The 14,951-nt window shown below is 53.8% G+C and overlaps 1 protein-coding gene across 1 annotated transcript in view; it reads left to right on the top strand.

Annotated features, from left to right (window-relative positions):
• Positions 1 to 200: 200 nt before the first annotated feature.
• LOC142919848 (hydroxylysine kinase-like) overlaps positions 201 to 14,951 on the top strand; it is a 29,663-nt gene continuing 14,912 nt past the window's right edge. The window contains exons 1-2 of the mRNA XM_076062506.1: positions 201 to 534; positions 14,655 to 14,769. Of these exons, the coding sequence (XP_075918621.1) occupies positions 14,674 to 14,769 (96 nt within the window). The 5' untranslated portion in view covers positions 201 to 534; positions 14,655 to 14,673. The remainder of the gene's footprint in view (positions 535 to 14,654; positions 14,770 to 14,951) is intronic.

Raw genomic sequence — 14,951 nt, 5'->3', positions numbered from 1 at the left:
TGTGGTGGATTCTCCCTTACCAAGATGGCAACCCCCCTCCCACCACGAGTCACGTGGTGTTGATATTTTGTGGGTGTTTTTTAATTGGTCAGCTCCATTGCACGTGACATTGAACTTTATTTCATAGCCCGGAGTAAGGCCCATGGTAAATAGCATAGACTAGATAAGGCGCTGCTGCGTTTCAGATTATACCAAGCATAGCCCGGAAGAGGGGGATGAAAAGCATCAAAACTCAAGACGCGCTGAATAAATGTAGCGAATTTGTTTGATGTTTAATTATTTCATCCATAGCGACAAGAAGCAAGAGGGGCTCACTGGCGTTAGTGAAAGGTGGAGTTTGCTGTGTACCCCCCTAAATTAAAACAATTTAAGTTCGCCGGTGGCATTCACCCCTCCATCGCCCGCTGCTCGCGTTGGTTTCGCCCACGACCCTCTCCCTCCACCACCGAAGAGTCGCGTTTTGGCGGGAGAAGGCGGCTGTGTGTTCTGAGGAGACTAACAACCAGCACCACCATCACCACAACATCTATAATCGTAAGTATAACTACTACTATAATAACAACATCTACAATCATAACTATAACACTAATAATAACATCAACAACTTACAACAGCAATAATATAAACAATTACAATAGTAAAAACATGAACTGCTATAATAACTAATACTGTAATATCAACAACTACTACGACTATAATAAAACAAAAACGTGAACGAGAGCGGGCGACACAACAACGAGGGCGGTGAGTGAGAGAGTGGAGCCGACCTCTCGCCCTCACAGCCTGAGGCCCACAAAGACGCGCGGGCTCTGTCAGCCTCACGCAGCCCGTCAGGGAGACTACACGGGGAGACATTTGTGTTGTGTCTGTGTCTCTGTGTGTGTCTCTGTGTGTGTCTCTCTGTGTGTGTGTCTCTGTGTGTGTCTCTGTGTGTGTGTCTCTGTGTGTGTCTCTGTGTGTGTGTCTCTGTGTGTGGGTGTGTGTGTCTCTGTGTTGTGTCTCTGTGTGTGTGTCTGTGTGTGTGTCTCTGTGTGTGTGTCTCTGTGTGTGTGTCTGTGTGTCTCTGTGTGTCTCTGTGTGTGTCTCTGTGTGTGTCTCTGTGTGTGTGTGTCTCTGTGTGTGTCTCTGTGTGTGTCTCTGTGTGTGTGTCTCTGTGTGTGTCTCTGTGTGTGTGTGTCTCTGTGTGTGTGTCTGTGTGTGTGTGTCTCTGTGTGTGTGTCTCTGTGTGTGTCTCTCTGTGTGTCTCTGTAAGCCTCACGCAGCCCGTCAGGGAGACTACACGGGGAGACATTTGTGTTGTGTCTGTCTGTGTGTGTTGTGTCTGTGTGTGTGTCTGTGTGTATCTGTGTGAGTCTCTGTGTGTGTGTGTCTCTGTGTGTGTGTGTCTCTGTGTGTGTGTCTCTGTGTGTGTGTCTCTGTGTGTGTCTCTGTGTGTGTGTCTCTGTGTGTGTAAGCCTCACGCAGCCCGTCAGGGAGACTACACGGGGAGACATTTGTGTTGTGTCTGTCTGTGTGTGTCTCTGTGTGTGTGTCTCTGTGTGTGTGTGTCTCTGTGTGTGTGTCTCTGTGTCTGTGTGTGTATCTGTGTGAGTCTCTGTGTGTGTCTCTGTGTGTGTGTCTGTGTGTGTGTGTTGTGTCTGTGTGTGTGTCTCTGTGTGTGTGTCTGTGTGTGTGTGTCTGTAAGCCTCGCGCAGCCCGTCAGGGAGACTACACGGGGAGACATTTGTGTTATGTCTGTCTCTCTGTGCGTGTCTCAGTGTGTGTGTGTCTGTGTGTGTTGTGTGTCTCTGTGTGTGTGTCTCTGTGTGTGTTGTGTCTGTTGTGTCTGTGACTTTAATGCCCGAGTTGGTCATGATACTGGCACCTGGTCTGGAGTGAGTGGAGGGCATGGGCCAGATCAGCTCAATAGCAACGGTAGGAGGCTGCTAGATTTTTGTGCAGCCCATGGGCTTGTAATTACCAACACGCTGTTCCGGCATCGGCGCATCCACACAACATCATGGATGCATGCCGGGTCCAAGCAAGAACAGCTGCTGGACTACATAGTGACGGACGAGCGGATGCGAGCCCATGTCCTTGACACCAGGACCTACCGTGGAGCTGATCTGCCCTCTGACCATCGACTAGTCATCTGTAAGATGCGCCTGCCATTCTACCACTCCGGAGGTGGGTGTACACCCAGGACCCAATTCCGACCTAAAGTGGCCTGGTCTCAGTTATCTGATGAAAGTTGCAAGCGAGAATTTCATCATCGCTTGCGGCTGGGATTGGCATCGTTCCCGACTCCTCCTGATATCGAGGGTAAATGGGCGAGGTTTAGGACTGTGACTCATGCAGCTGCAATGGCTGCTTTGGGTACGCGGTCCAGACCTCCCCAGAGATCCTGGCTGACAGAGGAGGTGTTCAGGATGGTTGAGAAAAAGCGACAGGCCCACTGTCATCGGCTACAGAATCCCACGTCAGAGAATGAGGCTTACCGCAGCCTTCGCTCGGAGGTTCGGAGAGCCGTGAGGCGCTGCAAGGATGGGTGGTGGTCGCGGGTTGCTGAGGAGATGGAGTCTGCCTCAGTGGCCCGTGATCACAAATCTCTATTTAACTCCATCAAAAAAGTAACCTGCAGCACCACACCTATTACCATCATTAGGGGAAAAAACGGTGATCCAATCTCCGACCCCCAGGAACAGGTTTGCAGATTTGCTGAGCATTTCTGTGAGGTCCTGGGGGAGGGAAAATACCTCAGCCAGGAAAACATCGTGGCACAAAGTGAGGATGACCCTGCTAAGGCTGCGGTGCCTCAAATATTGGAAGAAGTCACCCCCTGTGAGTGGCTGGCTGAGGTGCCATCTGTTGAGGAAGTACTGAGGGCGATCCGGAGTCTGAGACCAGTAAAGGCAGCAGGCAGAGATGATCTCCCAAGTGAAATGCTGAGGGAGGGTGGCGTTTGTGCACAGACTGCCCTATATGACATCATAACAACAGTCTGGACCACTGGACGGGTTCCGCAGGATTGGAAGGATTCCCTGGTGGTCCCCCTCTTTAAGAAGGGGGACCGCACAGACTGTAACAACTACAGGGGCATCTCAATCCTCAGTGTGCCGGGAAAGGTCCTGGCAAGGATTATTCAGCATCGCCTTGCCAGGCACGCTGAGGAGAGGCTTGCGGAGCCCCAATGCGGCTTCAGGAAAGGGCGGTCCTGCACAGATGCCATATTTTCTGTCCGTCTGCTACAGCAGAGATGTAGGGAATTCCAACAAGACCTACATTTCTGCTTTATTGACCTGGTCAAGGCCTATGATACCATCAGTAGGCCTGGGCTCTGGGTCGTTCTTCGTGCTTTTGGAGTACCTGACCCTCTGCTCACGATCATTAAGGACCTTCATGATGGTGAGCGGGCCCGGGTAAACTACGTGGCCGGGAGTCAGAGCCATTCCCTGTACACCTTGAGGTGCGACAGGGGCAAGTGCTGTTAAGTGCTGTTAGCGAGTAGCAGCACCTATGAAGGCTACCGGCACTGTGGCACACGAGGGGGTGGGTGGCCAGCACCAGGCCCGGCCGCCTTTGTCTCCCCCAGTGCTAGCGATGTGCACCGCTCTACTACACCGCTACACCGGCTACTTATTTGCGGCTGAGTCGAACTGGGGGAGGCCCAGGACCGGTTCAGATAACGGCCGTCACTGGGTGTGGGTTGAGTCGCGAGCGGGAGACAAACTCCCCAAACACCACCACCACCGAGAGAGAGGGGGGGGGCACAGGGGGGTGAATGAGAGGGGGGCCCCAGGGGGTGAATGAGAGGGGGAACCCAGGGGGTGAATGAGAGGGGGTGGGGACCCCAGGGGGGTGAATGAGAGGGGACCCCAGGGGGGTGAATGAGAGGGGACTCCAGGGGGTGAATGAGAGGGGGTGGGGACCCCAGGGGGGTGAATGAGAGGGGACCCCAGGGGGTGAATGAGAGGGGACCCCAGGGGGGTGAATGAGAGGGGACCCCAGGGGGTGAATGAGAGGGGACCCCAGGGGGTGAATGAGAGGGGACCCCAGGGGGGTGAATGAGAGGGGACCCCAGGGGGTGAATGAGAGGGGACCCCAGGGGGGTGAATGAGAGGGGACCCCAGGGGGTGAATGAGAGGGGACCCCAGGGGGTGAATGAGAGGGGACCCCAGGGGGGTGAATGAGAGGGGCCCCAGAGCGGTGAATGAGAGGGGGGGGGACCCCCGTTACCTGAGACTGTTGCTCTGTGATCAGCGCCACCGCCGCCACCGCCAGCAGCAGCAGCAGCATCACGCGGCGCTCCATCAGCCTCACCCACGGGGTTCTCTCTTCAGTGCCACACTCACTGATGCTGCTGCTCATGGCGACATTAAGCAGGAAGTGACATTATCAGGTGACATTAAGAAGGAAGTGACATCGTCAGGCGACATTAAGAGTAAAGTGACATCATCAGGCGACATTAAAAGGGAAGTGACATTTTCAGGCGACATTAAAAGGGAAGTTACATCATCAGGCGATATTAACAGGGAAGTGACATCAGGCGACATTAAAAGGGAAGTGACATCATCAAGCGACATTAAAAGGGAAGTGACATCATCAGGCGACATTAAGAAGGAAGTGACATCATCAGGCGACATTAACAGGGAAGTGACATCATCAGGCGACATTAAAAGGGAAGTGACATCATCAGGCGACGTTAACAGGGAAGTGACATCAGGTGACATTAAAAGAGAAGTGACATCATCAGGCGACATTAAAAGGGAAGTGACATCATCAGGCGATATTAACAGGGAAGTGACATCTTCAACAGGTGACATTAAGAAGGAAGTGACATCATCAGGCGACATTAAGAGTGAAGTGACATCATCAAGCGACATTAAAAGGGAAGTGACATCATCAGGCGACATTAAAAGGGAAGTGACATCATCAGGCGACATTAAGAGGGAAGTGACATCATCAGGTGACATTAAGAAGGAAGTGACATCAGGCGACATTAAAAGGGAAGTGACATCATCAGGCGATATTAAGAGGGAAGTGACATCATCAGGTGACATTAAGAGGGAAGTGACATCGTCAGGCGACATTAAGAGGGAAGTGACATCATCAGGCGATATTAACATGTAAGTGACATCATCAGGCGATATTAACATGTAAGTGACTACGAGATTACGAGTTAAATGTTCTTGCTGTGGTTTTCACACCTGACGGTGATTGCTTGTGTTGCGGTCGAAACGTCTTAAGAATTTTATTGTTTTATGTTTTTATTATTTTATTGTTTCCCTTCTACGTGGTGACTTTACCGAAAGAACAAATAATATGAATCGCTGCAGTCACGAAATATTTAAATAATTAAATAGAATCACAAGAGATTGTGTTGCGTGCAAAAGAGAGTCGCGTAACCGATCACTCAGAAGTGGGACCTGCGCCTTTAGTGGCACCCCGACGTGAAACGAGCACACGGCACCAACTGTCCCCACCTGAAACGGAACGGGGTTTTACAATCGATGCACGTGCAACTAGTCTAAATGATTGTTGCGCACAGGAGTGCTTCAGGAGAGCATCAGCGAGGTTTTACTGTTCCTCCTCCACTGGAGGGGCGCAGGCTACAGCACAGCGGTTTACCACCAGGCACTCCGTAGTTTGGGTTGTGTGGACACAACATCGCAGGGCTGTGAGACTTCTTGAAGGAGGAGATGTGGCACATCAGCCTGTTGATGTTTTGATTTAAAGCTTTCCTTACTGCAGTAATTCATATTCTTAGCTCTTTCGGTAAAGTCACATTGAAGGGAAACAATAAAATATATATTGTGTTTTATATATATTTTATTGTTTCCCTTCAACGTTACTTTACCGAAAGAGCTAAGAATATGAATTACTGCAGTCACGAAAGCTTTAAATCAAGAGTCCATCTATGTTCTGAAAAGAGGAGGGGGGAGACGAAAAATTTATTTATGCTGTCTGAAAGCCACCGTAAGCGTGAATAATCAATTAAGACTTGAAATGGTTTATCAAATCCTTCCAATGATTGCTAAGCCAGAGTCCATCTTCTCGGTTTAAATTGTCTCTGTGTTTGTATATGTGGATAGCCTCATGAACAAATCTCTCATGGTAGCCAGATGGATTGCAAAGAACCTCTGTCTTGGAGAATTCAATGTCATGTGAGCCTACTGAATTATAACAGTGATCTGCCATGGCCGAGGTGTTGGTCCTACTGTGTTTAAGGTCTGCTTTGTGTTCACGAATGCGGTCCGAGACATGGCGTTTGGTTTCTCCAATGTAACTACTACCACAGAGGCAACTTAGTTTGTAGACACCAGGGTACTGTATGTCGTGATAGCGAACTAATGCGTATAACGCTCCCACATTTATAATGAACTTAGGTGGGTGACCACTTGATTCCCATGTCACAGGGCTATACCTAATACATGAAAACTTGAAATGAAACTTGAAATAACAGACTGTTGAGGCAATTGCTGTTGGCGAGTAGCAGCGTCTATGAAGGCTGGCACAGCACACGAGCAGTGCGTGGCCAACAGCAGGCCCGGCCACCAGAGACCCACAGGGACACACAGAGACCGACAGAGACACACAGAGACCCACAGAGACTCACAGAGACCGACAGAGACACACAGAGACCCAGAGACACCCACAGAGACATACAGAGACCAACAGACACACAGACACTCACAGAGACCCACAGGGACACACAGAGACCCGTAGAGACCCGTAGAGACTCATAGAGACCCATATAGACCCAGAGTGACTGAGACTCGTAGACACCCATAGAGGCTCAGGGACTCACAGAGACCAATAGAGACACCATCACCACAACCATCATCACAACCATGATCATCACCACCATCACAACCACCACCACGATCACACTGCACCAGGTACTCATTTAAAGCTATGCCGACCCATGGAAAGCGGTTTAAATATTCGGCACCGTTATTGGTTGTGAGTGGGGAGGAATTGAACTCTGTTCACTGGGTTCGCAACACAGCGTTGCAAGCCACCACACTGCCGCTCCCCATTAGGACGACGCGCACGGCATTGACAACCTTGATGCTTCCGGTTGCTTGCGATGAAGTGACCGGTTGGCTCAGCCTGCCAAGAGCACCGAGCTGTACCGCTGAGACCATGGGTTTGAAATTCAGGCAACTTGCTTGTGATTTTAAACCAGGTTTCTCAAGCGTATTGCATTTGGCTAAATTCCAGCTGAGAATGAAAATATCAGTTTCACTCTCTTACGTGAAACATTTTTCTCGGTGGCAGGGCGTGTGGGGAGGTGCTGCTCATGACTGTTTGGGGGGGGGGGTAGTGGTGGCACGTGGCCCCCCAATGATCCGATCAAGATCCCTCATTTCGATCGGATCATTGGGGTTTACAGTGAGGGAAAAAAAGTATTTGATCCCCTGCTGATTTTGTACGTTTGCCCACTGACAAAGAAATATAATTTTAAGAAATATAATTTTAATGGTAGGTTTATTTGAACAGTAAGAGATAGAATAACAACAACAAAATCCAGAAAAATGCATGTCAAAAATGCTATAAGTTGATTTGCATTTTAATGAGGGAAATACGTATTTGACCCCCTCTCAATCAGAAAGATTTCTGGCTCCCAGGTGTCTTTTATACAGGTAACGAGCTGAGATTAGGAGCACACTCTTAAAGGGAGTGCTCCTAATCTCAGCTCGTTACCTGTGTAGTGGGTTCCAGGACACGGAGACGGCAGAATAGAAGCAGCACTATTTATTTAAACCTTAACAAGGGTTACACTATAAGGGGTAGCGGCCCCTCCACCCGTATAACTCAGGAACACACCCCAGGCTCTCTAGCCTAAGCTCTAGGCTCCCAGTTCCTCCTGGTAGGGCTCTAAGGGAGGCTATCAGATCCGGCCCTGGTTAGGCACAGATCTCGGCACCCCGCCGACCAGACCGGCCCTTAGAAGGACTCTGACTCTGGGGCTCTGGGGCTGCACCACTGGCTTGCTGTGCCGGCCCTGAAAAGGGCAGCGGTCACAGAAGTTCCAGGGTCTCACCTAGCTGGCCTTCTTTCTTCACTGGTTGCTTCAGCCTCGGGCCCCACACTCTGCCCCGAGCTCCCTGGCTCCCCGCACATTATACCCACTGGAGCCTTAGCGGACGTTGTTGTAGCCACCAAGGTGTGGGTGAACCACACCTTCCCGTGCCATGTGTTTATTCCCCATAGCACCCCTACATCACCCCCTCCCGTGTAACCCGCAGCCGTCCCGGCTGCAACAATACTCGAACAATAAACACAACAAACCCCCACCCGTGCGTGCCTCATAAGAACGAACACCCCAATAAATAACCCAACCCACCTATACAAAATTACACTATATACACATATACATTGTACCCCCCCATCAACGCAGCAAGAAAACTTAACAGTGAACAACAAGAGTAACAAGAACCATTATTACAACAAGCGGCGCATTTTGGCACGAGTCCGTTTTGCGGGTCCATCGTAGGGGGAGGGTCGGGTCGGCCCGGCAGTGGGCACCGGCTGTGCAGGTGCACCGTCTTCCGTCACCCAGGAAGGGCAAACTCCGTCCCCACCGGGTGGCGCAGGCGCGCTGGAAGCCGTCATTCTTGAGGCGCCTGAAGGTGGAACAGTTAGCGAAGCATCAAGGGCAGGTGACGAAGACGCCGTCCGGGAGTCAGCGGACACATTACATGCTCGGCCCGTGTAATGTGGTGGAGGGACGCGCGGCACCACAAACGGCTTCAGACGCGAGGGGTGTACGTACCAGCGGCGTTTCCCCCACTGGATACGAACGCACTGCGGCCGCATAACCTTCACAATAACCACAGGGCCCCTCCAAGGCCGCAACAATTTCGCCGAGGTCGCCAACGGCACCTGAGGGCAGTGCAGCCAGGCTTGATCGCCTGGTTTCCACGCATGTGTGCGTGATTGGCGCGATCGCAACCTCTCGTTGGCCTTCTGCCGAGAGGAAGAGTTTTGGGCCACTGCCTCCCGCGCCTCGGTCAACCTCAGGATATTAAATTTAACGTGGTCGGCCAATTTAGATTTTCTGCTGGTTTCTGAGACGCGGAGCTGAGTTGCAATTGGTGGGTCAACGTCGCGACCGTACATCAAAAAGAACGGCGAGAAGCCGGTTGCCGCGTGAGGAGCCATTCTATAGGCGGCCAAAACCCCCGGAATGTGAAGGTCCCAATCGGTTTGGGAGTCACACACCTGGTGACACAACATAGATGTAAGCATCCTATGCAGCCGCTCCACCATGCCATCGGTTTGTGGGTGATAGGGGGAAGTGCGAATCTTTTTCGTACCAAGAAACGCACACACCTCGTGCAGAAGGACGCCAGAGAAGTTCTTCCCTTGGTCAGTCAGCAGCCGTTCGGGAGCACCCTTGTCGAGGACATAGCCCTGGACAAAGGCCTCGGCAACGGCTGCTGCTGACTGGTTAGCAAGAGGCCATGCCATAGGCCATCGGGTGAAATATTCCACGCCAACCTGCAGGTACTTGTTACCCCTAGGGGTCGCAGGGATGGGCCCCAATATATCGAGTGTGACGAGTTCGTTAACCCGAGAGACCGTGATAGATTGTAGCGGTGGGCAGGCGCCTTTCGCTGGTGGTTTTCGTTGGGCGCACTGAGTGCATGCACCCAGGAGGTCATCCACATCCCTTGCCATACCCGGCCAGAAGAAATCCAGCTGGAGCACGGCAAGGGTCTTGTGGGTCTCCAGGTGCAAAAGCCGCTCGTGTGCGGTCCAAACGGCCTTACCCCGCAAAGCGGATGGCACCACAAGCCTGTGACGGCAGGCCCTCCCATCCCAATGCATTAGGAGCCCCTGGAGCAGCCCGTACGAATCAATCCCCGCGACCCCCCGCACGGAACCCCCTGCGCGACGACGCAACGCGAGGAGGGATGCGTCCTCCATCTGGAGGCGCCCCCATTCCGCAATGGACAACCCCAGCAAGGAGTCCGCACCTCCCTCCCCGACAGGACCCTCAGGCAAGGGGTCCTCAGTGGCAGCAGCGAGAACCGGGATATCTAAGGGGGAGCTATCCTCTTGCGGCTTACAACGCCCCGATCCCCTGAGACAAGCGCAATCTGAGGCGGGCGGCAGGCGAGACAGCGCATCCGCATTAGTGTGCCGAGCACCCTTCCGATATGTGGTCGTGAAATCATAATCCTGAAGGATTTCGAGCCATCGGGACAATTGCCCCGAAGGCTGCGTCACCCGCAAGGCATATTGTAATGCCGCATGGTCCGTACGGACAGTGAAATGCCGACCGTACAGGTATGGGCGATACTGTTGCATAAAAAATACAATAGCCAAGAGTTCCCGACGCGTGACGCAGTATCTCTGTTCCACCGGAGACAAAACCCTACTGCCATAAGCCACGACGCGTTCCACACTACAGATCACCTGTGAGAGCACACCCCCAATGCCCGTATTGCTGGCGTCTGTATCGAGCAGGAAGGGTTCCGAAAAATCGGGGTAGCTCAATGGAGGGGCCCGCACGAGAGCGTCGCGAAGGGAACAAAAAGCGACCTCCTCCTCCTGGCCCCAGTGAAATTTCACTCCCTTCGCCGTCAGAGCGTGTAAGGGCTTAGCAATGGTCGCAAAATCCGCGACGAACCGCCGGTAATAAGACGCAAATTCAATGAAACTCCTGACCTCAGCCACCGAGGTGGGGGTTGGCCAGGAGCTGACACACTGCGTCTTTGCGGGATCGGTGGATATGCCCGAGCGGCTGACGATGTGCCCCAAATAGCGTACGGATTCCCGTAGCAGGTGGCACTTTTGTGGCTTAAATTTCAAATTCGCAGCACGCATTTTGAGGAACACGGCGCGCAAGCGCAAAAGGTGTTCGTCAAATGTCTTGTTGAACACGATGACGTCATCCAGATAGATCAAACAGACGTTCCACTGTAAGCCAGCCAAAACCAGTTCCATAAGGCGCTGAAATGTCCCCGGAGCGGAGTGTAATCCCATAGGTAACCAGTTAAATTGGAATAGGCCATGTGGTGTGCGAAACGCAGTCTTTGGCTTGGACTCATCATCCAATGGGAGTTGCCAGAATCCGGATAACAAGTCCAACGTAGAAAAAAAACGTGCGCCAGCCAGAGCATCCAGAGATTCGTCCATCCGGGGAAGTGGATACGCGTCGGCCACGGAGATCTTATTAAGGCGGCGAAAATCCACACAGAATCACAAGGACCCATCGCGCTTTTTGACAAGCACTATGGGTGCTCCCCATGGACTGGTGGAAGGGGCTATAATGTCTGCAGCCAGCATGTCATCCACTGCCGATTTGACATGATCTTTTTCGGCCGGACTTAACCGAAAAGGATTCTGGCGTACCGGGGCATTGTCACCCGTGTCAATGTGGTGATGCAACAATTTCGTGCACCCAATGTCATATTTGTGTTTACTAAAGACATCGGAAAATTCCGTCAGAAGGGTGCGTAGGCCGGCACGCTGGGAGTCGGACAGATCACTTGTGCCCGAACATAGTGCGTCCATCCAACTATCGTCCCCCTCAGAATGCGGTTGAGCCAGAGGATCGGTCCCCACATTACCCATAACCGTGTCTACCACGGGGACCGGCGTCGCGTGCGTGAGCACAGTTCCCTGAGGAACGACGGCCGTCTGTACGCCAACGTTAAGGACGAGGATAAACGGGTCATCGCTCCCCTTAACGAGCGTTTAAGCGGCCACCAGATCCAGCCCGTTTTCCCCAGCCCTCGAGGGCCCTAATAGAATTCCCTGGTCCAGAACACCAGGCACGAAAGGCCGACGCAAGCGAAGGGGCACGAGCATTTGCGCCCCGGGAGGTACACGCACCGTCCGAGTGACGAACGCTTGTATCGACGCGCACGCTGCCCTTGAGGTGACAGGGGAAGGCAGGAATGTTACCCGTTGGCCCGAGGGAAGCTCGATGCAACCCTGATCAATTAGAATTTTAATCGGCATTTTGCCCAAAAAGTCCGTCCCCAACAAGCACGGAACCGCCAGCGAGGACGAGACTAATATCGGCCCGGAGAGTTTGATATCGCCAATGCAAATTTGTGCTCGAATTTGGCCTATGATACCCAGCGAACCCCCGTTCGCTGCGTAACACGGAACGGTGACTGGGAGCAAGGGGCGGCTTTGAACGGGAAGAATATTATAAATCAAGTCTGACACAATGGTCGCCGAAGCTCCCGTATCGACGAGGATACGCACCTCGACCCCGTCAATGCGACCCGCGACCACGGACGAGCCTGCCAACGCAGCAACAATGCGGTGGGCCAATTCCGTCCACTGCCCTGGCCCGAGCACCCTCTCGACCCCGCCGCCACCCAACTAACCAATGGGCGTACCCCGAGGCCCGTACACCGAAACGCGCGAGGTGGGGACAGGTGTGTGCACAGGCTGAGCATGTGGGGTGCCGCGACTTGCCGGGTTGCGATGCGGAGGCCTGTAGGCTGGAGCGCCGTCCGACCGTCCCGGCTGTCGTTGACGAGGCGCCTGGCATTCCGCAGCCACGTGGCCCTTGCGGCCACAGTTGTAGCACGTGATGAGCACCTTGGGGTGCTCCTGGCGATCCAGTGTTGTCCCAGCCGGCCTCCCTCCGGATCTCCACTCCACCGGGCGACCCGCCGCGAAGACCTCCTCGGAGGGGGGGATGGTTGGCGTCCCAGCGCACACCGCAGCTGCGCCCTTGGGGACGAGAGGTGATCGACGCTGCGCTATCAGGTGCGCGTGGATGTGTCTTGCTGCCCGCAAGTAGCACATGTCCGCGTCGTCCTCTGCGACGATGACGATCTGTAGCTCCTGGGCCAACGCCAGGAGCGTCTCCGTCACCATCGCGTCCACCCCTTCGCCGTCCATCCGCGGGAAAGCCGCTTTTGCGAGGGCCAGGAGAGCCGTGCGATACGCCAGCGGTGGCTCCTTTTGGCCCCTGCACCGCTCGTGGAAGAGTTTGCGGCAGTCCGACGATGGCCCGTAGGCTATGGTGAGGACCTGGAGCGCCGACTGTAGCGTAGATCGCGTTGATCTGGGAGCTGTGATGAGCGTAGCAAGGGCGTCATCGTCCAGCATGGCCGGTAGCGCACTCAACGTCTCGTTGTCCATCCAGCCGGCCATCTCTTGATGAGCGAGAAAGCGGCGTTGAAAGGCCCCCCCAGTCGCCGCCGTCTGAAACGAACTCCTTCAACACCGGCAGGCGTTGTTGAAATGATGGCTTCGTCTCTGAGAGGTGCCGCGCGCCATCTCCGGCCTCCCCGCCGGTGTTGGAGGGGCTGGGGACACCCATCGGCGGTCGCGCAGGTGATGACGATGCGCCCGCCTTTTGGTCCTGACAGCGGGCGTCCGTTGGTGATGACGTCACCACCGCTGATTGGCCCACAGCGTCCACGTCGAGCTGCGACCCTCCAATCGCCGTGGCGGACACTGTCATGGCGGCAAATCCGAAATCTGGTGGCTGTGTTTCGGCGGGAATGGCCGTTGAACGGCGTTCGTCTCTCTGCCGCCTTTGCGCCCGCAGCTCCGCGCGGTTGATTTCCTCCAGCGTGGAAGCCGCGGCATACAGCAGCTCAGCCAGTCGAGAGTGAGCTGCCTGCAACCCGTCCTCCATCGGCGGCCACTCCTCCAGCGGCGGCTGCTGTTGGGGCGTCTGGGGCATCCCAGGATCGTCGGCCGCGGCCTCTGGCGCAATCCCAGGCGAGCCGTCCTCCTCCTGGGGTGCCTGTGATCGGTTTGTACTCCTTGTGTTCATTTTAAGACTACTTCTGACACCAGTTGTAGTGGGTTCCAGGACACGGCAGAATAGAAGCAGCACTATTTATTTAAACCTTAACAAGGGTTACACTAGAAGGGGTAGCGGCCCCTCCACCCGTATAACTCAGGAACACACCCCAGGCTCTCTAGCCTAAGCTCTAGGCTCCCAGTTCCTTCTGGTAGGGCTCTAAGGGAGGCTATCAGATCCGGCCCTGGTTAGGCACAGATCTCGGCACCCCGCCGACCAGACCGGCCCTTAGAAGGACTCTGACTCTGGGGCTCTGGGGCCGCACCACTGGCTTGCTGTGCCGGCCCTGAAAAGGGCAGCGGTCACAGGAGTTCCAGGGTCTCACCTAGCTGGCCTTCTTTCTTCACTGGTTGCTTCAGCCTCGGGCCCCACACTCTGCCCCGAGCTCCCTGGCTCCCCGCACTTTATACCCACTGGAGCCTTAGCGGACGTTGTTGTAGCCACCAAGGTGTGGGTGAACCACACCTTCCCGTGCCATGTGTTTATTCCCCATAGCACCCCTACACCTGTATAAAAGACACCTGTCCACAGAAGCAATCAATCAATCAGATCCCAAACTCCCCACCAGTCAACGCCCTACCTGGTTGATTGACGTTGAGAGACCACGCCCACACACGTGATCGTCTAACGTGGTCGATTCCCACGTCTACACAGTCGGAATCGATTAATGAAGGTTCATTTTAGACCACTGTTGATTCCCATGTTATCCCAATACAAATCGATTTTTTTTAGCCTAAGCCACAATTAATCGATTCCAATGTTATCCCAAAGGAAATCGACTCATACATCCGTAACTCTACTATAATCGATTCCTAATGTTATCCCATTAGGAATCGGCACGAGTATAGTTAATCGAAATTTAAATCGATTTTCTCTGCAGGTGACTTGGCGTGGAGTGAATGGGGATGCGGAACTCTTCGTCCTGCACCTCGTCACGTGGTGAAGCAGCCTCGTCACGTGGTGCAGCAGCCTCGTCACGTGGTGCAGCAGCCACGGTGAGCCGAGCCGATCGACATCGGGTGCCAGGTTGTGGTGGACGTGGGGAGCGGTGGTGCAGTGGTTAGCGCACTGTGTGTGTGTGGGGAGCGGTGGTGCAGTGGTTAGCGCACTGTGTGTGTGTGGAGCGGTGGTGCAGTGGTTAACGCACTGTGTGTGTAGTGGAGAGCGGTGGTGCAGT

Source organism: Petromyzon marinus, unplaced genomic scaffold (genome assembly GCF_048934315.1).
Source record: "Petromyzon marinus isolate PM22_M1 ecotype Great Lakes invasive population unplaced genomic scaffold, UKy_Petmar_22M1.pri1.0 PM_G_Scaffold_64, whole genome shotgun sequence".
Taxonomy (NCBI): Eukaryota; Metazoa; Chordata; class Hyperoartia; order Petromyzontiformes; family Petromyzontidae; genus Petromyzon; species Petromyzon marinus.
This window is presented reverse-complemented; position numbering and strand designations above follow the sequence as displayed.